The sequence below is a fragment of the Siphateles boraxobius genome, unplaced genomic scaffold (genome assembly GCF_051911475.1).
Source record: "Siphateles boraxobius isolate OS27281-9 unplaced genomic scaffold, OSU_SipBor_1 1, whole genome shotgun sequence".
NCBI lineage: Eukaryota > Metazoa > Chordata > Actinopteri > Cypriniformes > Leuciscidae > Siphateles > Siphateles boraxobius.
Window position 1 is genome coordinate 10,559,960 of NW_027508699.1, and position 25,754 is coordinate 10,585,713.

The 25,754-nt window shown below is 43.2% G+C and overlaps 1 protein-coding gene across 2 annotated transcripts in view; it reads left to right on the top strand.

Moving 5' to 3' along the window:
* Window positions 1-25,754, top strand: part of pls1 (plastin 1 (I isoform)) — a 52,074-nt gene that overhangs the window by 24,497 nt on the left and 1,823 nt on the right. For both annotated transcript variants that reach the window (XM_077203144.1, XM_077203242.1), the window contains exons 5-14: window positions 3,869-4,001; window positions 4,144-4,225; window positions 5,437-5,602; window positions 5,764-5,906; window positions 6,516-6,611; window positions 7,505-7,697; window positions 16,726-16,804; window positions 24,014-24,128; window positions 24,466-24,599; window positions 25,546-25,669. In XM_077203144.1, the coding sequence (XP_077059259.1) occupies window positions 3,869-4,001; window positions 4,144-4,225; window positions 5,437-5,602; window positions 5,764-5,906; window positions 6,516-6,611; window positions 7,505-7,697; window positions 16,726-16,804; window positions 24,014-24,128; window positions 24,466-24,599; window positions 25,546-25,669 (1,265 nt within the window). The remainder of the gene's footprint in view (window positions 1-3,868; window positions 4,002-4,143; window positions 4,226-5,436; window positions 5,603-5,763; window positions 5,907-6,515; window positions 6,612-7,504; window positions 7,698-16,725; window positions 16,805-24,013; window positions 24,129-24,465; window positions 24,600-25,545; window positions 25,670-25,754) is intronic.

Consider the following 25,754-nt stretch of genomic DNA (forward strand, 5'->3'; position numbering starts at 1 on the left):
AGGGCTTGCAGATCTCCAATTCTCTTGATAGAAGAAATAGCGTGAAGAAAAAGGGTTTTTAGTGTAAGGAACTTCTCTGAAACCTCTTCAATAGGCTCGAAGGGAGCCAGGGCCAGACCCTCAAGTACAATAGCCAAATCCCAAGCCGGTGCTCTAGAGTGCAGTGCAGGCCTCAGCCTCAATGTACCACGGAGGCAATAATAAGAGGATCTCTCCCAAGAGAAGAAGCATCCAGAGGGGAGCGATAAGCAGATATAGCCGCTACGTACACCTTTAAGGTGGAGGGAGATAATCCAGCAGAGAAACGGTCTTGTAGGAAATCGAGAACTGTACCAACCGGGCAACTGTACCAACCTCGGCCACACCTGCACCATAGCATCCAGTCCGAGAGAAGCTGGATATGTGAGGGACAACCAAAGCGGACAGTGGGTTGTATAGTAAGATGCGAAAAGATCGACCTGAGCTTGACCATAGTTCTCCCATAGGAGCTCCACCACCTCGGGGTGAAGTCTCCACTCCCAGGGCGTCAGCCCCTGCCTTGACAGGATATCTGCTCCCAAATTCAAACACCCTGGAATATAAACTGCCCTGAGTGACAGTAATTTCCCCTGGGCCCATAGGAGGATCTGATGAGCCAGTTTGCGTAATAATCGGGACCTCAGACCCCCCTGATTGTTGATGTAAGAGACCACCGATGTGTTGTCTGTGCGGACAAGCACATGATGGCCTCTCAGGTCTGGCAGGAAGTATTTGAGAGCCTGAAATACCGCCATCATCTCTAGTCGGTTTATATGCCACGAAAGCTGATGGTCCTGCCAGACACCTGTCGCCGAGCGGCCATTCATGACCGCCCCCCAGCCTGTGAGGAAAGCATCCGTCGATAGCATTACGCGTCGACAATAAGCCCCCAATACTTGGCCCTGGGCGAGGAACCAAGGTTTTTTCCACATGACCAAGGCACGTAGGCATTGCCGCGTGACCTTGATCATGCGAAACGGATTTCCCCTCGGAGTAAAACCCTTGATCCTGAGCCACCACTGCAGGGGTCTCATGTACAGAAGTTCAAAAGTAATTACGTTGGACGCAGCTGCCATGAGACCCACCAGTCTCTGGAACTGTTTCACAGTGAGTGACTGGCCTAGTTTTATCCTCTTTACGGCTGTGAGAATCGCAGAAATACGTGCTGGAGACAATCGTGCTTGCATAGTTGTCGAATCCCACATCACCCCTAGAAAAGTGGTCCTCTGGGCTGGGAGGAGCACACTCTTCTTTGTGTTTAGCTGCAACCCCAACCTCTTTATGTGAGACAGAATGACATCTCGATGCCGAACTGCCAAATGCTCGGAATGAGCCAGGATCAACCAGTCGTCGATATAGTTTAATATGCGAATGCCCTGGAGTCTCAGAGGAGCCAGCGCTGCATCCACGCATTTCGTAAAGGTGCGGGGTGATAAACCTAGGCCGAATGGAAGGACCCGATATTGGTATGCTTCGCCCCCGAAAGCAAACCTCAGGAACTTCCTGTGATGAGGATGAATGGATACATGAAAGTAAGCGTCCTTCAAGTCTATTGTGACAAACCAGTCCTCGGACTGAATCTGTGATACAATCTGTTTGAGTGTAAGCATCTTGAACTTGAGTTTCTGAACTCTGCTGTTTAACTGGCGCAGATCTAGAATAGGACGCAACCCCCCATCCTTCTTGGGAACGATGAAGTAATGGCTGTAAAACCCTGACTCTCTGCTGGGAGGAGAAACCCTTTCTATAGCCCTCTTTCGCAGAAGCGTCAGTACTTCTAGCTCCATGACCCGAGCCTGCTCTGGGTCCACCACTGTGGGAAGCACCCCTTGAAATCTGGGCGGACGAGAACCAAACTGAATTCTGTAACCCTTTTCTATTAAATGCAGGACCCACTGAGAAATATTTGGCAGTAGTTTCCATGCTGCCAGAAATTCTACTAAGGGGACCAGCAGATTGTTTTTTCGATTTTTGAAATCTATCGACGACATAATTGATAGCGTCGCCGAACAAACTTGAAGGTGACAGTGGTGCGTCCAGAAGAGCAGACCTATCTTTATCTTGTATATCAGACAGATTTAACCAAAGATGCCACTCCGTGGCCACCAGGGCTGCCATAGAATGGCCCACTGATTTGGCCGTCTCCTTGGTGGCCCGGAGAGACAGGTCTGTTGCGCGACGCAATTCTCGAATTGCATCAGCGCTGACTTCTTCACGTTCATCGATATCCTTCAGCAGATCAGCCTGGTATGCCTGCTGTAAAGACATAGTGTGCAGACATGACGCAGCCTGACCTGCTGCCGAATAAGCTTTACCCACCAGCGAAGATGTAGATTTCAATGGCTTGGTGGGTAACGTCGGGGTTTTTAATGATGACGATGACTCGGGAGAGAGATAGCTCGCGAGCGTCTCTTCAGCCCGAGTCACCGTCAAATAACCATAATCAGATGCACCCAAAACATTACTGTAGTTGGAAGTTTGTGGGTTAAACACTCTGAATGACGCCGGTTTATTCCACGATCTCGAAACCTCATTGTGGAGATCGGGAAAAAACGGGAGTCCCCGACGTGGAGGCTGTGTTTTAGATGGTAAAAATCTTTCATCTAATAAACTTTTCTTAGTAACACTCTGAGAATCATCGGCTGGCCATTCAATATTAATCTAGCTACAGCACGAGATAAAACCTCCATAAGCTCCTCATCATTACCGGTGGTATGAGCTGGCGAAGACTCAAAATCCCCCATATCAATACTGACGACATCCAGATCCTCAGAACTGGATAGCCTCAGCAATGGTGCCCCGACCTGGGAAGGAGAAGCCGCAGCGCGGGCTCCTTCCTGGGCAGAGGCACCGGACCCAGCAGGTAAGGGTTGAGAAAGGGCTACTAGATCCATATGCGAACCCCAAGATGAAAGCCTTCACTGTGCCTCGGCAGCAGCGGGACCCGCACCTCGGGGAGCGCGAACCGAACCGTCCTCCTCAAAGAACGCCCAGCGAGAGCGGAGCGTCCTCACAGACAGCTTCTCGCAATGCTCACAGTCAGCTCCCTCGAGAACTGACTGGGCATGCTCCACTCCCAAACAAGCAACACAAAGCTGATGTGTGTCCCCACCCGTGATGAAACGAGGGCAAGGGACAACACAACGCTTGAATTCTTATTTCGCCATAATATATATAGATAGATATAATGTGCTTGTGACAGACAACAGTAAATAGACAAGGATAGTATACAGAGAGCGCTTGCTGAAGGCAACAGAAGCTGTTGCGGTCTGTTTTCAGGGGTGTTTTATAGCTTTCTGGTCAATGACGTAACCCGCCTATGACGTCACGCTCTTCCATTGGACTGATTATACACGTGCTTCACGACGCAATCACGCAGAGCGTTCCCACCGCGTCTCAACGCAGCTCGAGTTCCCTTGAAAGGGAACTCATCAGCGGGGGGGAAGTGTTGTGTAAAAAAAAAGGAAAATCTTCTCAATGACCATTAATCTTCATTTATCAAGATGTTACAACTTGCTTTGCCTCATTTTTGGCTGATATCATAAATGACTTGAGCTGCCCACCTCCATTCTGCCATGTCGTCCCTAACCCTTTTCACCATCCAGTGAATTGCTGTTGAATAAATTCAGTCCAAATCTATACATATTTTCTTATGGAATATCCTGTTTCACTTGGAAACACATAAAGCCTCTGAGCAGTTCCAGCTGTGCTTGAGCACTGCTTCAGAAGAGTCAAACCATATTTGAACAGGTTGAAAATGAGATTTGTCAATTGATTTGTCAAATGATCCCTGACACAAGTGGACCAAATGTCATTTTGCTAAAGTTTTGTTTTTATAAACGTTTCTCAGATGAAGAAAAAGTGGCCTTTGTGAACTGGGTCAATAAGGCCTTGGCAAACGATCCTGACTGCAAACATCTGATCCCAATGGACCCGGAAACTGACAGTTTATTCAAATCCGTAAAAGATGGAATATTGCTTTGGTAATATAAGATTAACTGGTTTACTGTGTAATGTTATTTGTTTGTTGTGCTGTTCAATACATTGCCTTTAATTATTCAGCACATTTTAATACAATATAAATAAGAGTTCATGTTTAAAAACCTCTTGGTCGTTTCTTTGCAGCAAAATGATCAACCTCTCGCAACCGGACACCATTGATGAGCGGGTCATCAACACAAAGAAATGCACTCCGTTTACAATGACTGTAAGTGCTCTCACTTTTGAAATCCAACAAAGAGGTGACATCATAATAAAGATCTTTGAAAACCTCTCCCATAATGGGTGATTCTCAGCCCCATTCTAATAAAAAAAAATGTCAAGGTTACATTTGACCCTAAAATCAAAAAGAAAATTGACAAAATATAATATTGTTTTTTTTTTCCTTTTTGCATTGACAATTAATGCCACAATGTGACTTTAATTACTTGTTAACTGGGATCGTTTTGACAATGTTGTCTTCTGTATGCGAAAAACCCCAAAGAAAAAATGTTGACGTTTTTAGTACATCGTTGTTGTGTTAACGTAGTCATTACCATTATTCTCAATGGTGATTTATCAACAAAAATGTAAGTCAGCACAAAAAATTCCTGATATACTCTCTTTTTCATCACAATACATACTATGTAAATATATATATATATATATATATATATATATATATATATATATATATATAATTTTTTTCTGTATTTCAGTTATAATAAAGATATTCCTTTATTAAAATGTTCTTTAATTGTGGGAAAAATTCACAACACACTTATTTTTGTTTCTTTCTGTATAATGAGTGATCTGTTACAGAATTTATTCATCTATTCAAATTCAGCTGTTCATTGTTTGTTCGTGTTGGCTCAGGTCCATTATAACAAATATTAGCAGATACAACCTTTGATTTTAAAAATGTATTAGTAAACATTGAAATTAACGTTTACTAAGATTAATAAATGCTGTAGAATAATTTTCATTTTAACTAATGTAGTAAACTAAAGCTAAAAAATGGAACATTAAAGTATTTCCATTTTTTATTTATTTAAAATAAATACATACATTTAATACACATTTTTATTATTTTTATTATTTTATGTTGGGTCAAATATAACCCGGACATGGTCTTGACATGTCACCCTATGTCAAGACCAAGTCCATTTCACTTTATCTTTCTTCCTTATCTTTAAGACCCGGTCACACAAAGTAAAACAATAATATTAGCAATATATATCACCACATTATAACATTCTGTTTATTACAAGCAGATGCTGAAGTTATGTCACCCGTCATTTCAAAAGCTTGAGCTTGGATTATGATTGGCTATCAATGTTTTTAGGGATTCCAGAATATTTTTTTAAATAAAAGATGTGTGGATTAGAGACATTCATTTTGACAATAAATAAAGTTCTATCTACCTCTTTACTAATACAGGAGAATTTGATGTTGGCCCTTAACTCTGCTTCGGCTATTGGCTGCACGGTGGTCAACATCGATGCTCAGGACATGAAAGCAGGGACCCCTCACCTCGTGCTTGGCCTTCTCTGGCAAATCATAAAAATCGGCCTCTTCGCTGACATTGAGATCTCACGCAATGAAGGTCATTACTCTGCCTAAATTGATTTTTGGTAACATGGTGCCATCCAATAGGGTTACTAATTGCTGCCATAAATGAATACAAGCATGCATGTACATGAGTGACTGATTTACGCCTATTTAGAGGTTTCAATAACGTGTTTCTGTGTATTTATCTGTGTGTAGCTCTAATTGCATTGCTTGATGAGTCAGAAGAGCTGGACCACCTGATGTCAATGTCCCCCGAGGACCTTTTGCTGCGATGGGTTAACTATCACCTGAAAGCTGCTGGCTGGCAACAAATCAGAAACTTCGGTGAAGATATCAAGGTAGTTTATGCTACATCACAGAAGTCATCATCAGTCATTCAGTTGTTACTGATAATTCACATCACTCCATTAGAATTGGGCTTTGAACTCAAGTTTACCATACTTTACCCAAGTTTACCCAAGGTTTTTTTTTTTTTTTTTTTTTTTTTGCCAAAATATATTTCAAATACACTACCATTCAAAAGTTTTATTTTATTTATTTAAATTTATTTATTTTAGGTATTTATTTATTTTAAAGGAATTAATACTTTTATTCAGCCAGGATGCTGGAGGAAAAAATATGAGCTTCCACATTCCCCTGAGAAACTTTGTGTTCACTTGCAAAATGTAAACGTGAATGTACCGTTTCTTGGGGGAACGCAAAACATTTTGCAAGTGTGTGTGTATATATATATATATAGATATATATATATGCACATATATATGTATCTGGCCATTTGTTGTATATTTTGAAATACTGCATTGTTTATGTGCTGAGTAAATCAACCACAGGGCTAGAAATGAAAGAACTATATAAAACCCTATTAAAGCCTTTGTTCTGGTTTGACATCAAATCCTTTGAGCTGTCATTTGCATGTCAGTTGATATTGACTTATATAATGCTTTCAGGACTCCAGGGCTTACTTCCACCTGCTTGATCAGATCTCGCCTAAAGGAGATGTGGATGACGAGATGAGGATTGACATTGACATGTCTGGTCTGAAGGTAAGTCAGTCTGAATGTTTGGTCAACAGCCTTTACCTTTTTACTGAGGAAGTCAACATGCTGATTTGTGTCCGGTGTCAGGTCAGTTTCCTGTGCTCCACACTTTATGGCACAATTTAGTGCAGATAAGAAAGAGGGAGACTTTTTGATACCCAACACTGACTGCTGTTAAAACAAAGTGAAGGGAAATATAAGAACAAAAGACAACAAGACAAAGTCCTGAGGAAGGGAGGTAGGATACGAGTGTTTGGCAAGTTTGGTTTTGTGGATTGGGATTGGGGAGGTTCTTATGTCTTTAGATTATAACTATTTGTGGTGCAAAATTCACTATTACTTGAGCATTAATACTATTTTTCAAAAGCCCAAGTCTAAATTAAACTTTGATGCAACTCATCATGAATCATTTGTGCTATAGACATGAATGAGATCCCAAAATACAAAAAAGAACTTTCACAACTTTCAACAAGGTCACATTTCACTTAAATAAATAAATGTATGAATGCTATTTTTTGCATTATGGAATTATTTTCATGACAATTAAGCACATTAGTGCTATATTAATTCTCATTTATTCTCATCATTATGTTTGAATGTTGTTGTTTTTTCATAAAAATAGATAAATAAAAAAAATGTCAATGATACTAAAAGAACACTGAATTGAAGTGCAAACCTTTGATACTGTATAGAAAGGCAGTACAATAATATAAGCGCAGTCTATTTTTCAAGCCAAATAAAGTAACTGGGGGTGTAAAATGTTGTGTTTGTACAGTTACGTCTACAAATTGTCCTATTTTTAGCACTATACAGAACAGCCATTAATCTTGTTGAGGCAGATGATCATCTGCTTTCAGATTTAAGCATAGTTACTCAGACTCAATAACTCTCTCTTTAAGGAGCGCGATGATGAAATGCGAGCAGAGCTGATGCTGAAGCAGGCGGATCGCCTGGATTGCAGACAGTTTGTCACTCCACGGGATGTGGTGGCAGGAAACCATAAGCTCAACATGGCCTTTGTGGCCAATCTTTTCAACATGTACCCGGCCTTGAACAGACCCACCAGCAATGGCATTGATTATGCAATTGAGGGTGAGTCGCATTATTTTATGTGAATGTGCCAAACGCGTGCTGAAAAGAAGGTCTTATTTATGCAGTCTGGGACCATTTACAGTTCCGGAGAGGTTTTTGACTGCCTGTGATAAATGATCCTGCATTGTCTTTGCTTCACATCTGAGCTCACATCCTGTTTGAATTACCAACCAGACATTTCCCATCATTAAAACAAGAAACATACTCAAACAGGAAGATCCATGAAAGTATTTACAATACATTCTTAATGACTTACTCACAACCTATGATTGTTTGATAGAAGACAATGGTATTTTTAAAATATTATAATTTGTATTATTTTTATTTTGTTTCCGCCGGAACTAGACTTGTGTACGGCCGTTACCAGAAGCCAGTGATTATAGTTTATAAACTTCTAAATATGGATATTTTTCCATATTTTTCGAACAATTCTATTTTTATTAACAGATATAATTAAAGATTAAATAATAAGTATGTATGTATGAATGTATGTATTATATATGTTTATTTAGTAGTGGGTTGTTTCTTAGGATATTTCTCTGTGTGTAAGAAAATGCTGCTACTGATGATAATAATAATGCTAATAATATAGAGGCTAATAATAATAACACTTTTTATAAAAATAATAAATTCAATAATAATAATTAAGTTGGCTTGTGAGAGCCAACTTACTGAAATCCTATTTAAACTTATTATTATTATTCTGTCAAAAATGTAAAACTCTATCTCCTCCTAGAGCTTTAACTCCACATACTCCAAACTCGGCTCAGACACTCAAACTGTTCTGACTCGGTATGCTATATCTTTTCTAACTGATCGGACTTACGGTTTTCCTAAAAATGAAGATCAAACTCGGAAAAAATCCCATTGACTTTACATGGCGGAATGTTCAGATTTTCAAACTCCCCAACTGTCAAAAATTCAAATCTAAACTCCTTGAAGCCCTAGACTGAATCAAACTGCCATTCTATATACTAAATGAGCCATTGAGACTCATTTAAACTAATAAACTCATCTATCAGGACACTTTTCTATCTACACTTAAACTCTTAAACTCATAATAAATTAATAAACTTGAACTCTTAGACTAATTTAAACTTATAAACTCTTAACTCATAAACTTGTACACTTATAAACTCATACACTTATAAACTCATAAATTCAAACTCTTATATTAATAAACTCTGAACTCTTACACATTTAAACTTATAAACTCTAAACTCATAAACTTGTACACTTATAAACTCATGAATTCATACACTCATGAACTCCTGAGTTCATAAACGTACAAACTCATACACTTATTAACTCATGAATTCATACACTTATGAACTCAAACTCATGAATGAATAAACTCTGAACTCTTACTCATTTAAACTTATGAACTCATAAACTCGTACACTTATAAACTCATGAATTCACACAATTATGAACTAATAAATTAATAAACTCTGAACTTACTCATTTAAACTTATAAACTCTAAACTCATAAACTCGTACACAAACTCATAAACTTATAAACTCATGAATTCAAACACTTTTGAACTTTTAATCATAAATAGTTCACCATAGCAACCACCCAGAACACCCTAGCAACTGCCTAGCAACCACCCAAAATACCTTAAAAGACCCTAGCAACACCATAGCAACCAACCAAAATAGCCTAGAACACCATAGCAACACCATAGCAACCACCCAGCACACCCTAGCAACTGCCTAGCAACCACCCATAACACCCTAGCAACACCATAGCAACCACCCAGCACACCCTAGCAACTACCTAGCAACCACCCAAAATACCTTAAAACACCCTAGCAACACCCTAGCAGCCATTCTAAATAGCGTAGAACACCCTAGCAACACCATAGCAACCACCCAGAACACCCTAGCAACCACCCAAAATACCTTAAAACACCCTAGCAACACCATAGTAACCACCTAAAATACATTAAAACACCATAGCAACCACCCAAAATACGCTAGAACACCCTAGCAACTGCCTAGTAACCACCCAGAACACCCTAGCAACCACCCAAAACACCTTAAATCACCCTAGCAACACCATAGCAACCACCAAAAATACACTAGAACACCCTAGCAACACCATAGCAACCACCTAGAACACCCTAGCAACCACCCAAAATACCTTAAAACATCCTAGCAACACAACAGCAACCACCCAAAAAAGCCTAGAACACCCTAGCAACATCATAGCAACCACCCAGAACACCCTAGCAACTGCCTAGCAACCACCCAGAACACCCTAGCAACCACCCAAAATACCTTAAAACACCCTAGCAACACCATAGCAACCACGCAAAATAGCCTAGAACACCCTAGCAACAGCACAGAACACCATAGCAAACACCAAAAATACCTTAAAAGACCCTAGCAACTCCATAACAACCACCCAAAATAGCCTAGAAACCCCTAGCAACACCATAGCAACCACCCCGAACACCCTAGCAACCACCTAGCAACCACCCAGAACACCCTAGCAACCACCTAAAATACCTTAGCAACCACCCAGAACACCCTAGCAACCCACTAGAAACACCCTATCAACTTTAAATTACTTCAAACTATACCTTAAACAACTTTAAACTAATTAAAAACTTTAAACTAATTCCAACTTTAAACTAATTTAAACTTCAAACTAATTTAAACTTTCAACTAATTTAAACTTTAAACTAATTTAAACTTCAAACTAATTTAAACTTTAAACTAATTTAAACTTTAAACTATTTTAAACTTCAAATTACTTTAAAATTCAAACTAATTTAAACTTCAAACTACTTTAAACTTCAATCTACTTTAAACTTCTTCAAACTTATTGGTCCAAACTTTCACAAGCCAACTTAAAGTTTGTCTCGACGAACTTTTTCTAGTTATTGTTGTTGTTATTATTTCAAACACAAAGTTTGAATAATAATGATAATAATAATATTAATTGTTAGTTAGTTAGTTAGTTAGCCCAAGGTTGTTTTATAGCGCCTGATATCAAATAGGAAACAGCATCTATGTAAAGAAGTCACTTTAGGTAATAGGTAACGTTTCAAGACAATAGGGTGCATGAAATGTACATGAAAGACATACAGTATGGTTTTTACCAACACCACTGGCAAATTGGTGCTTTTGTGTCAGTTCATACATCTGCAGTGTTTTCAGCGAGCAGCAGGTGGCGCTCTGTGGCTTACTTCATACATAATGCATGTGTGTGTGTGTGTGTGTGTGTGTGTGTGTGAGAGAGAGGGTCACATGTGTAATTGGGGGTGATTAGGTTTTATCTCACTGTCTGTTTATCTGTCTTTTGTCCTCTTTATCTGATTGTTCTATTTTCTTCTCCATTCTGTCTCCTTAAATACAGCGTGTCATCAGCCAAATATACCTACATTTGCCAGAACCCTCTTAACTGCCTTTTTCCCATTTACGTTGCAGAGGGAGATAGATGATTATTTTACCATCATGCTCTTTTCTGCATTCACAACACTAGCAGCCTGATTTTATTGTTAATAAGGATAAAGGTCTATTGCAAACTAAGAGAATATGTAGCTCAGGATTGTGAAACAGACTATCATCATGTAATCATTCTTGTGCACTTTAATCATTCGTATTTAAGGGACTTTATTAAAAACATATTTACCAGGAGCATATCATGGAAAACATGATTTGATTTTCGCTGTACAAATAGGCATACAGTAACATTCACAACACAAAGCTTCCTCCTTAGTCCACTTAGGTAATTTATGAAAACTTAACAGCGAAACTGCTAAGGAAATTGTAATGACTATGATACCACAATTAACATATGACACCCACATTTATACATCACTGTCAATCTATCAAACTATTCAGTATACAGCTGTCACGTTTTAGTCCAGATAAAGATGATTCAAAAAGGTGACAAAAAGTATTTACGTATTAATAAAACTAACACAAGTAATCCAATAGCGAGAGGTAGGCAACGCACAGTGTGTAAAGACACAAACAATACCGGACAAATGAAGAGATTTAAAATAAGAGACTTCTTTCAATTATTAAAAAAAGAAATCTCACCAACCTCAAACTTTTGATCACTAATATAGTTCAGCTGAATATCTACTCAAAGAGGTATTAAATACACAGTGATGATGACAAAATAACAAACAGCTGTGATGTTTTTGATGTCAAAATAACAATGTGGCGGGAATCTAGAACAAAGGAAACAGGAAACTGACAATGAACACACTAAAAGTCCATGAAAGTGAAACTAACAGAATATAATTGTGACATAACACCCCCTGTGGGAAAGCGCAAGCTCACACCGTAATAGATGAAGTGGTGGGGGGGGGGGGTGGAGCAGACAAGAAGTACATGAAGGCTGGACGAAGGCAGACATGCTGGCAGGAGAGACAAGGGTGGCGATGGAGGTAGTAGCCATGGAGGACAGGATGGTGGAGGGGCCCAAGGAGAATTACGATCCAGGGAGAACCGGACGGCCGACGAGATTCCAGAGCGACCCAGGAGAAGACCATTATGGAGGCGAGCCATGACGGCAATGATGGAGGGAGGAGCCAAGGGGGTTCTTTGAGCCCAACCAACAGCACTAATGCCTGGAGATGAAGAGGCCAAGTGAAGTCTGTGGCACCTAGAGACCCGGTGACACTGAATGACAGGGAGACTAAGGCGGAGTCCTGGCTACAAGTGGCCGAGGAGGAACCAAGGGGACGAAGGACCAAGGTTATGTTGGTGTGAGTGAGGACCCCAGTGGAGCCTGAGGGGTGGAGGAGCATGACAGAGCCGTAGGGGCGGAGAGATGGAGCGCAGCAGACAGACCGGAAGTCCGTGGAGATGGTGGGGCAACGACTGACCAGGGCGAAGCTGGTGGGACGAGGTAGCCTGGTGGAGCCAAAAGGACAATGGTCCCAGGTGCAGCTGAGGGGGCGAGGAGCCATGACGGAGCCGATTGGTCGGTGGACTGAGGTGGAACTGAGGGCTCTGAGGGACGAGGCGGAGGGACCTCACACCAGAAGAGGTAGACTGGGTGAGGAAGCAGGCTCAGTGATGGACAGGGCTGGTGGTGATGAAGATCATACAGTGGTGGACTGGTGGTGACGACAAACTAGGGCTGGACAGGACCATTGGCAATGACGACACAGAAGACTCATGGCTGGGCAGGACCAGATACGATGATAAACACTGATTAATACAGGAGGGGACCAGTGATAGAGAAGGTTTGTGGGTGGGCAGGGTGGGAAGCACTGCATCCCAGTCTATCAGCCATCCCTCTGTTTCCAGTTCCACTAACACCTCCACTGGCACAGATGTAATAGCTGGCTCATACACCTGGTCAGCTGGGACCTCTGGCTTCTCTTCTGGGACGGATGTGGCTGCCAGCTCTGGCTCCTTGGCAGGCATTGGGTCAGGCTTGCTCTCTGTGACAAGAATCAGCTGGGTCTCTTGGTCTGTGGTGGGCTCTGGCTCCTAATCCGCAGTGGGCGCAGGGTCTGGCTCTGGGGTGGTGACGGATTCCTCGCGGTACCACTGCCATATCTTGTCGTTGAGTCTGATCCAAAACCCCTCCATGTGCGGGATGTCTTCGCAATGGGCGAAGTGGCTGATGCCGACGAATTCCTCCACATGTTCCTCCAGGCATCTGCCACCCAGGAAAAAAATTGACCCTCCTTCCTCAAAGGGGCAACATTGATGGAAGCTTTTTCAATGCTTCTTCTCATTTTGGGGGCTGGTATTCTGTCACGTTTTAGTCCAGATGAAGATGATTCAAAAAGGTTACAAAACAAAGTATTTATTAAAAAAAACATACTTGAGTAATCCAATAGCGAGAGGTAGGCAACGTATGTCACAGGTCGGGGTGAGCGCCAGCGGGCCGCCCACCCCTAAACTGAAACACCGCCCGAGGAGCAGACCGTGGACACACATGAGGCAGACAAGAAGTTAAAATAAATAACAATGTATCTTTATTGGATTATAAAAAGTCTTAAAAAGTTGACTCCGTAGTTCTTCTTTCCTGGCGACAGAGACAGCTCAATGGTTCTTGCATTCCTGGCGACAGAGACTGAACAACAGAGGATCAGCAACAGCTCTTAGCTTCTCATTCGCTCACCGGCTAAATGGTTCCTCCAGCTCTGAACATCAGAGGGTCAGTAACAGCTCATAGCTTCTCATTCGCTCACCGGCTCAGTGGTCCCTCCAGCTCTGAACATCAGAGGGTCAGTAGCAGCTCATAGCTTCTCATTCGCTCACCGGCTAAATGGTTCCTCCAGCTCTGAACATCAGAGAGTCAGTAACAGCTTATAGCTTCTCATTCGCTCACAGGCTCAATGGTTCCTACAGCTCTAAACATCAGAGGGTCAGTAGCAGCTCATAGCTTCTCATTCGCTCACCGGCTCAGTGATTCTTCATTCCTGGTGATAGAGACTGAACAACAGAGGATCAGCAACAGCTCATAGCTTCTCATTCGCTCACCGGCTCAGTGATTCTTCATTCCTGGCGACAGAGACTGAACAACAGAGGATCAGCAACAGCTCTTAGCTTCTCATTCGCTCACCGGCTAAATGGTTCCTCCAGCTCTGAACATCAGAGGGTCAGTAACAGCTCATAGCTTCTCATTCGCTCACCGGCTCAGTGATTCTTCATTCCTGGCGACAGAGACTGAACAACAGAGGATCAGCAACAGCTCTTAGCTTCTCATTCGCTCACCGGCTAAATGGTTCCTCCAGCTCTGAACATCAGAGGGTCAGTAACAGCTCATAGCTTCTCATTCGCTCACCGGCTCAGTGGTTCCTCCAGCTCTGAACATCAGAGGGTCAGTAGCAGCTCATAGCTTCTCATTCGCTCACCGGCTAAATGGTTCCTCCAGCTCTGAACATCAGAGAGTCAGTAACAGCTTATAGCTTCTCATTCGCTCACAGGCTCAATGGTTCCTACAGCTCTAAACATCAGAGGGTCAGTAGCAGCTCATAGCTTCTCATTCGCTCACCGGCTCAGTGATTCTTCATTCCTGGTGATAGAGACTGAACAACAGAGGATCAGCAACAGCTCTTAGCTTCTCATTCGCTCACCGGCTAAATGGTTCCTCCAGCTCTGAACATCAGAGGGTCAGTAACAGCTCATAGCTTCTCATTCGCTCACCGGCTCAGTGATTCTTCATTTCTGATGATAGAGACTGAACAACAGAGGATCAGCAACAGCTCATAGCTTCTCATTCGCTCACCGGCTCAGTGATTCTTCATCACCTGGTGATAGAGACTGAACAACAGAGGATCAGTAACAGCTCATAGCTTCTCATTCACTCACAGGCTCAATGGTTCCTCCAGCTCTGAACATCAGAGGGTCAGTAGCAGCTCATAGCTTCTCATTCGCTCACCGGCTCAGTGATTCTTCATTCCTGGTGACAGAGACTGAACAGCAGAGGATCAGCAACAGCCTTTAGCTTCTAATTCGCTCGCCGGCTCAATGGTTCCTCCAGCTCTGAACATCAGAGGATCAGTAACAGCTGAGACTACGAGTGGAAGTAGAATTTAGAATTTTCCGCACTCTTGCAATCAGTAAAACACTCGAGATTTCAAACGTGCTTGTTTCCACACTAGACACTGCAATCCACAACTCCTCCCAGTGAATTAAGCCTCCACTCATATCTCCGCCGGCATCCTTCGTGCCGCTGGCTTGGGGTTCTCCAGACTTTGTGAGGAATAAACATACCACAAGTTCTCTTCTTTCGCGGCTTTCCTCCGGTGCCTGTGTGCCTCTCTCCCTGTGTGTTCACTCTTTTCTCGATGTGTCTCTCTATGTCTCTCTTCAAAATGGCCCTTTTTTTATACTCCACTTTGGGAGCATGTGCCCCAATCACCACTCCCTCCACACCTGCCGCTCATTTACTCAATCACCCGGTGACACGTACAGAGTGTAAAGTCACAAACAATACCGTACAAATGAAGAGTGCACAAGGAAGAACTTAAATACACAGTGATGATGTATTACATGACTACTTGCCACATAAGTAAATTATTAGACACGAAATATTGATCTGAGTCTAAATATTTTATTAGGTCTTTAAACGCAAAGCTTCCGCCGAGAGAGCAGTTGCTAGTGCGGTAAGTTCAAAATACAGACATGTAAAGATACGGTACAGTCACATCACTTATTACAGAGCATTTCATCACATAAATAATTATGGGGATAATAGATATTGAATTGAGATGAAACGGTTTTAAAATCATACCTTTTTGTTATCCTATAATCCATTACAGTGTACAAAACAACAGTCGCAAAATGGCAGCAGGTACTTTTGTATGGAACGAGAGAGCGAGTCCACAATACTGGATGACATAATTAAGTAACCCTACACAAAATATTGATTTGAAATATTAAATATTGAGTTTTAATATTTTATTAGATCACCAAACGCTAAAAAATTCCAAAAGAAAAAACTGTTCCTAGCAAGCGTGTATCGCTGCTGACTTCAGCAACCCAGATGAGCCTGTGTTATCTGTTTTCAGCGGTTGTTATCGGGGAGTAAAATACCTCTGGATGACGCAATTGACCAATCAGAATCAAGTATTCCACAGAGACGTGTAATAAGACAAAATATTGAACAGCTGTGATGACTGAATGAGTGTCCATGGAAACTAACGAGTGGCGGGAAACTAGAACAAAGGAAACTGACGATAAACAACCTAAGTCCATGAAAGTGAAACTAACAGAACATAGTTGTGACCAAAGCAAATTGATCCATCCTGATAAACAACAGTGTAAATTACATGGGTAAACAGACAATAGCCTACATATAGTGTATATTTAGAAGTCCTAAAGGGACAGCAGTAAAAATAACCAGTTTAATTCTCAGAGGGTGGACAGTTTTTTGGTGGGCTTATAATGTGAAGTCAATATAAACATTAAATTCCAATTAAAATAGTATTTTAAAAAAAATCTAAAATTGACTGCATCTAAAGTACATAATGAAACTCAAAATAAGGCATAAGACATGGTGTGACTTTGACTAATAAATGATCGCTCTCTCTTTCGACAGGGGAAACAAGAGAGGACAGGACATTCAGAAACTGGATGAATTCGCTGGGGGTTTCTCCACATGTTAATCACTTGTACAGGTAACACAGCCATTTATTTAGCTTACAGTAATGCCATAGTTTTCTACGGTGATGGTTGAAATATCAGGACTAATGTTGGTCCTGAAATCAAAAGCTATGAATCTATGGGTTCATGGTGGAACGGTAGGGAGGTTGTGATTAATAAATTAAACAAACAAACACAATGTATACATGTTTACTTTTGAATGTATAACACCATTATTTTGTACAGTTTTTCTCAGTCGCTTTGGTGCATTTCTCACATCACTACAGTGTTATGCAGTTCTCAAAACAATTAGTACAAACTGCAAAACCTAGTTGATAACCTGCAAAAGTGTGTCACTTGCTCAAAATGGATAGCTCATTCCTCAAAAGCAAGTATTCATGTCAATGAAAGTGTCAGTGTCATCAAGATGAAAAGTCATGACACCATTGTTTATGAAAAAAATAGTCAAATGGCTTTGTCATGTTTTCATTATGACAGTTTACTCTGTAAATGTTTTCCAATGCAAACAAAGTCAGATCTTGGTGACACTACCTGAAAATGCTCAAGACAGCACTATATACTATTTGCACAGCCATTTGAAAACTACAGTAAAGTTACACATTACTGTATTTAGTGAGGTAACTGAGTATACACTGAATATGTATGTTTCACATTTTTACTGCATATGCTCTTTGCAATTCTAATTTGTTCACAGCATTGTGCAAAAGAAAAAATACACCCTTATTTACAACAAACAAAAACTCCCTTTGGGTAGAGCTGTGCACAACTGTATACAATATTGCAGTTCATATTGGAACTGAACATACAACATACATAGTACTGTAAATCATTCATACACATCCAGACGTTCCTCTCTGTCTGGCCACATAGGTTCACCTGAGAGAAATTGTTCAATTTAGGAGACATTTTCAGGAAGAAAAAAAAAGATAAAAAAAAATTGTAAAATTTGCTTGACAAATTTTGACAACTAGTTCAACATTTTTGTATGTGATGACTCAAGCAATGAAATGAGGACTATTAGTTTTATATGGGATGACTATTCAGCATTCAAATGTATAGCTAATTTTGACTAACATGACAATTGATAATGTTATAAAACGTCCTCGGGATACGACTGTAACCCTTGTTCCCTGAGAAAGGGAACGAGGACTGCGTCGAATGACACTTTGGGGGGAACGCCCCTCAGCATAGCGTCTCTGAAGCATGAATGAAACTAAGCCAATCTCTGATTGGTGTTGCGTCATGACGTAATGAGTGACGGCATACAAGCGGAAGCTATAAAGGACGCCGGCACACATGAGATGTCAGGTTCTGTGATGAAGCAAGTCGCTCCCAGGCAGGGGAAGGCGTGGCGAAAGGACGCAGTCCTCGTTCCCTTTCTCAGGGAACAAGGGTTACAGTCGTAACCCGAGGACGTTCCCTTTCGAGGGAACTCGGACTGCGTCGAATGACACTTTGGGGGAACGAGTACCCACTATGCCACAACGCGCCCTGCCTGTCCTAGTGTGAAGCTGCTCACAGGCACACTTAGGACGAGAGCACGAGAGTGCCAGGCGTAGATGGGATGTCCAGACTGTAAAACCTAATAAAGGTGTGGGGGGTGGCACATCCTGCTGCATCGCAGACCTCCTGGATCGGGGCCCCCGAGAGGAGGGCTCTAGAGGACGCCATGCCTCTGGTTGAATGAGCCCTCACGGCCAAAGGTGAAGGCAGATTGCGCACCTGGTAGGCCAAGGAAATAGCATGGACAATCCAGTTGCTGATGGTCTGTTTGGAGGCGGGAAGACCCTTCTTGGGTGACCCAAAACACACCAGCAACTGGTCTGACTTCCGCCATGAAGAGGACCTCTGAATGTAAATTTTTAGAGCTCTGACAGGGCAGAGCAGATGAAGTCTCTCCTCATCCGCCGTCACGTGAGGTGGAGGATGAAAAGCCTGCAGAACCGTAGGCCGTGCCGCATTAGATGGCACCTTAGGCAAATAGCCCGGCCTAGGATGTAGGATGGCTTTAATGTCGCCTGGAGCAAACTCCAGGCACCCGTTAGATATAGAGAGCGCCTGGAGATCTCCTACCCTCCTCAGAGAAGTAATGGCCAACAGAAAAACCACCTTCAGGGAAAGGTTCTTGGCCTCAGCCGACTCCAATGGTTCGAAGGGGGCCTCGGCCAGCCCTTCGAGAACCACTGCCAGGTCCCATGTGGGAACCCTGGAACGAGCCGCAGGTCTCATCCTCCAAGCCCCACGGAGGAAACGTACGACCAACTGCTGTCTCCCCAGAGGCCCATCACCCAGAGGAGCGTGGAAAACCGCAATGGCAGCCTCGTACACCTTGTGTGTGGACGGGGTAAGACCAGCTGAAAAGCGATCTTGGAGGAACTCCAGAACTGAAGCCACTGGGCAGTTAACTGGATCCACCTCACGCCCTCTACACCAATTGGTGAAGACATTCCACTTTAAGCCGTACAATTTCCTCGTGGAGGGAGCTCTAGAGCTGAGTATGGTCTCCACTACTCCAGCTGATAGGCCGGCCTCTAGGTACTGTGCCCCCTCAGGGGCCAGACCCACAGCTTCCATAGCTCGGGCCGAGGGTGAAATATTGAGCCCTCTGCCTGTGTCAGCAGGTCCCTCCTGAGGGGAATCTCCCACGGAGGGCCGTCTAGGAGTGATACAATGTCTGAGAACCATACTCGGGCCGGCCACAACGGGGCTACCAGCAGTAGACTGATCCCGTCGCGACGGACCCTCTCTAGAACTCCCGGGTGCAGAGCGATCGGGGGAAATGCATACAGACGCAGCCTCGGCCACGTCTGCACCATGGCATCCAACCCCAATGGGGCTGGATGAGTGAGGGAAAACCACAGTGGACAGTGGGTCGTCTCTCGAGACGCGAATAGGTCCACCTCCACTGGGCCGAACCTCTGAGATATTGACTCCACCACCTCGGGGTGGAGTCTCCATTCCCCGGGCCTCAGCCCCTGTCTCGACAGGATGTCTGCTCCCTGATTTTGACTCCCTGGGATGTATGTTGCTCTTAGAGATAACAGCTTCCCCTGGGACCACAGGAGGATCTGATGCGCCAGTCTGCATAGAGGGCGAGACCTCAGACCCCCCTGATGGTTTATATAGGCCACAACCGACATATTGTCTGACCTCACAAGGACATGACGACCTTTGAGGTCCGGCAGGAAGCTCCTCAGAGCTCGGAGCACCGCCAACATCTCCAGGCAGTTCATGTGCCAGGAGGAATGATGGTCCTGCCATAGGCCTGATGTAAAGGGGCCGCCAATGACCGCGCCCCAGCCCGTGAGGGAGGCGTCTGTCGAAACGGTTTTCCGGCGACATGACGCTCCCAACACTGGACCTTGGGACAGAAACCAAGCTTTTTTCCACATAGATAGGGAACGAAGGCATCTGCGCATAACCCTGATCATGCGGAACGGGTTCCCCCTCGGGGAGAACCCCTTGGTTTTCAACCACCACTGGAGGGCCCTCATGTGCAGCAGGCCAAAATGGAATAATGTTGGACGCTGCTGCCATGAGCCCCAACACTCTTTCAAAATGTTTCACAGTAATGGCTTGGCATAGCTTTATTCTGGACACTGTGGCCAGAATGGACTCGATTCGTGCAGGAGACAATCGTGCCCGCATCGTGACCGAGTCCCACACCACTCCCAGGAATGTGGTTCTCTGGGCTGGTGTCAACACGCTCTTTTTCGTGTTGAGTCTCAACCCCAGGCTTTGAATGTGGGCGAGGACGACATCTCGATGCCGAATCGCCAGCTCTTGTGACTGGGCCAGAATCAGCCAGTCGTCGATATAATTGAGCACCATGATGCCCTGGAGCCTCAGCGGTGCTAGAGCTGCATCCATACATTTGGTAAATGTGCGTGGGGAGAGAGCTAGGCCGAACGGTAGAACCCGATATTGGTACGCTTCGCCCCCGAAAGCGAACCTCAGGAACTTCCTGTGAGATGGAAGGATGGATATGTGGAAGTATGCGTCCTTTAGATCTATCGTGACAAACCAATCCTCGGATTGAACTTGACTCACGATGATGGGAATAGTGAGCATCTTGAACCTGAATCTCCTCAGAGAACGATTCAAGTGTCTGAGATCTATTATTGGACGCAGCCCCCCATCCTTTTTGGGAACTATAAAGTAGCGGCTGTAAAACCCGGACTCCCTGTCCGGTGGAGGAATACGTTCTATAGCCTCCTTTACCAGCAGGGAGTTTACTTCCTGTTCCAATACCCGACCCTGCACTGGGTCGACTGCAGTCCAGACCACCCCGTTGAACTTTGGTGGGCGTAAACCGAACTGCAGCCTGTACCCCTTTTGAATGGTGCGCATGGCCCAAGGCGAAATATTCGTGAGATTTTTCCATGCATCGAAATATTTTACCAAACGAACCAGGCTCTCGAGCCTGGCTTCGGGTACCAATCGAAATTCGTTCTCGACCCCCTGAAGTGGATGCCCGGCAGGGTTCGACCGAAAACGATTCTCGATGGGCGGACGCGATTGCTGCCTGGCCGCAAGCCTGTGGGGCGGACAGTGCAGCGCGCGTTCGCTGGAAACCGATGCGTCCTGAAGCGCACTTGGCGGCGGGAAGTCGACATCGATTTCCTGCGGGCTCCGCGGAGGAGGCGACCTCGATCGCTCCGCCACGGGTGGGGCTGCCCACAGAGGGCCTAGGCTGGCTAGGACCTCTTGGACGAAGCCTTTTTAGCCTGCAGGACGGCCCTCAGGTCGCCCTGCTGCTGCTGAGGCTTCGCCTGAGAGCGTCGTCTATGCCCCCAGGCTCCTTGAGGAGGGGCTCTAGACGCAACGCTATCTTTCTGCGCCTGTCTATAGGCGGAGGAGCTGGTAGCTGGCTGCGGCTGCCCACTGGGGGCAGGCTTCTTAGATTTGGAGCGGCGAGGGAGGTACTGCTTGGAGGCTGCAGATTGCTTTTTCACCTCCTGAAACCTGTCGACGACTGTATTTACGGCGTTGCCGAACAGGCCAGAAGGTGAAATCGGGGCATCAAGGAGAAAAGGCCTGTCCTTTTCCTTGATCCCCGACAGATTTAACCATAAATGTCTCTCCGAGACCACCATAGCTGCCATGGAGCGGCCGATGACACGGGCCGTCTCCTTGGTGACTCGGAGAGATAAATCTGCAGCCTTCCTCAACTCTGCTACATCTTGTGGAGTTGGTCCCTCGCCCTCATCAATATTTTTAAGAAGGTCGGCCTGGTAAGCTTGTAACACTGCCATAGTGTGTAAACAAGCACCAGCCCGACCCGCAGCCATATAAGCCCTGCCCACCAAGGAAGATGTATCCCTACACGGCTTAGTGGGCAGCACCGGGGCTTTTATGGACGATGCCGATTCAGGTGATAAATAGGTGGCTAATGGTTGTTCCACCTTTGGCATCGTCCCATAACCTTTCTCTCGCGCCCCCAAAATATTACTATAATTAAGGACAGGGGGGTTGGACACGCGCGAGGAATGTGGTTTATTCCACGATTTACACAACTCGTTGTGTAAATCGGGAAAGAAAGGCAAGCCCCGGTGTTGAGGTTGCTCTCTGTGCTGCAGGAAGCGCTCGTCTAATTTGCTTTTCACGAGCACTTCCTGCCTCTTTATGTGGCCAAGTGATATTAAGACGGGCCACAGCACGAGAGACAACCTCTACCAGCTCCTCATATGCGGGGACATGGGGTGGCGAGTCATCCCCAAAATCTCCGCCCTCGATGCTGAGCACGTCTACTTCCTCGGAAGCAGACAGCTCAAACATCGGGTCCTCCACTCGTGCGGAAGAAGCCGCGGGGCGGGCTTCCGTGCGAGGTGGGAGAACATCAGAACTGACAGAGGAATCCCGAGAATGTGCCTCGGCAGTCTCGAGATCCCTTGTCAGATCCATTTGCGAGCCCCATGAAGAGCGTTGCCGCGCTGCCTCAGCAAACGCGGGTCCCACACCACGAGGCTCGCGAGCCTGACCATCCTCATTGAAAATGGCCAGGCGGGAGCGCAGCACGCGGATTGGAAGCTTATCACAATCCTCGCAAGCAGCCCCCTCGAGAGCTGCCCGCGCGTGCTGCACTCCCAAACAATGAGTGCACAAACGATGTGTGTCCCCACCCGTAATATAACGAGGGCAGGGATGCACACACCGCGTGAAACTCGCTTGGCTCGCCATGAGATATAATATATATATATATATATATATATATATATATATATATATATATATATATATTGTAAATGCTTGTGACAGACAGAGAGCGCCTGCTGAAGAACAGAAAGCTGACATCTCATGTTTGCCGGCGTCCTTTATAGCTTCCGCTTGTATGCCGTCACTCATTACGTCATGACGCAACACCAATCAGCGATTGGCTTAGTTTCATTCATGCTTCAGAGACGCTACGCTGAGGGGCGTTCCCCCCAAAGTGTCATTCGACGCAGTCCGAGTTCCCTCGAAAGGGAACAGCAGAGAGTTGTATGAAAGCAATTGATGCATGTCCAAAAGCATTTGCAATTTGTTGGAAGGAATGAGAAACTGATACTTTATGATGTGCACAAATGACTAAATGTTGTGGAGGTTGAACTAACTGTTGTGCAAATGCAAATAGTGATGTGAGAAATGCACCAAAGCGACTGAGAAAAACTGTAAATGTATAAAATGGGAAAATAACTAAAACATATAGAAATAAAACTATAATATGATACTATGTGAACACTTAGGTTTGTTCTAAACTTCCTTCCCAAAGTATTACATTTAGGCATTTACTGTAACTTGTGCATAGATTTAAATTAATCAATTTAGCAGATGCTTCTACTCAAAATGACTTACAATTTATGAAAATCATGAGCAACTATTTAAAACCATAAACAAAATTAGTACACCAGCTTAAAAAGAGGTGTTATTTGGTAGTAATAGATAAAATTGTAGTTATTATTATATATAGAGAAAGATAGATAGATAGATAGATAGATAGATAGATAGATAGATAGATAGATAGATAGATAGATAGATAGATAGATAGATAGATAGATAGATGTCCAACCACAAGGCCACAGCTCTGACATGTTGCTTTTTGCTTTTTTGTTGTTGTGCTTTGGAGAAATTTGATGACAAATCAGAGGTGGTCTGTACATTTAAACACAATTTACATTGCTTCACTGTACTACATAAAACATTATAACCAAAAGACTGAAGTTAATCATGTACATCTTCTCCAGTGATCTGCATGATGGTCAAGCCATTCTTCAGTTATACGAAAGAATCCAGGTCCCTGTTGACTGGACTAGAGTCAATAAACCTCCCTATCCAATACTGGGCTCCAACATGAAGAAGGTTTGTACTTTCAGAAGTTCAGCTTTGAGTTTCAATAGGTTAAGAGTACAATCAGCTGATAAATGAAATAAAAGAACCGGATCAGCTTTGAGTTATATCACATCAGTAGGCTACGTTTGTTTCTGAGAGCAAATTAAATATGTCTGTACTGTTTGATGTTGGATTTTTGTCCCTGCTGAAATGTTTTCCACAGCTGCCTCGGGGTACTGGCTAGCTCAGTTTAGAATTCAAAATGCACTTTATTCATCAAAAATTCTATTTATGTATGCGTACTGCTGTTGTCGGGGTTAAATTATACATGTCATTTTAACTTGGCTGACATGTGTTTGTTTTGTAGCTTGAGAATTGTAATTATGCAGTCGCACTGGGCAAAAAGGAAGCAAAGTTTTCCTTAGTAGGAATCGGTGGTGAGAATATCAATGAGGGAAGTCCCATGCACACCCTGGCACTGGTCTGGCAACTAATGACAAGGTACTTTATCTATACAATAAAAGTTTCAACATGCTGTCATGGCAATTCTAACTATTTTACATGTTGTTGATTTGTGCGAAAATTTGTGCGATCTAATGCACATGTTTTCGTATCATCTGCTTACACCCCACTGAAGGATACGTTTAGAGGTGGACCTTCATGCTAGATTTTTTTTTTTCTAAAAAATCCTATTTTCATACAAAACAAATCGTATGTATTCATATGAAAATTTAAAACTTGTAAAATAGTTCTCATGAGATTGGGTTGAAAGAATTTGACTTGACTCATATGGCAAAAAATTGGCCAAAACATATTTTAAATATATGCAAAATGTGTGTTGTAAACATATATTACAACAGGTACTTCAAGAGGAAGGAAAACACATTTCCAATCATAAAAATAGATACCATTTAAATGTTTTTTTTTTAAAAATAAGTCTCTTATGCTCACCAAAGCTGCAATTATTTAATCTAAAATACAGCAATATTGTGGAATATTATTACAATTTAAATAACTTTTTTCTTTTTGAATATATTTTCAAAGCTGAATGTTCAGCCTCATTACTCTTCTTCAGTGTCACCTGATCCTTCAGAAATTATTCTGATATCCTGATTTGCTGCTCAAGAAACATTTCTTATTATTATCAATGTTGAAAACAGCTGTGCTGCGTAATATTTTTATGGAAACAGTGATACATGTTGCTTTTCGGGATTATTTGATGAATAGAAAGTTTAAAAGAACTGCATTTATTTGATAGTCTTTACTGTGACTTTTGGGGGGGGAAATAAAAGTATATTTCTTTTTAAAAAAATGACCTCAAAATTTTGCACATTTGTACCAAAACAAAAAAATACTTCTCATATGAGGATGGTTATGGCTTTGACGTCTATTTTTGTTAAAAATGTGAAACATTTATCATCTCGTTTCTTACAAATAACTCTTGCAGATACACTTTGAAGGTTCTGTCTGACCTCGGTGAAGGGGAAATAGTCAATGATCAAATTATTATCACCTGGGTGAACAACACCTTGAAACAAGGCCATAAAGACTCGTATATCAACAGCTTCAAGGTGAATCCCATTCGACACAATGTTTTACCAGTACAGTTTTCCTACAGTACCACAAAGTGAATGATTTCATATTGGGATTCAAATA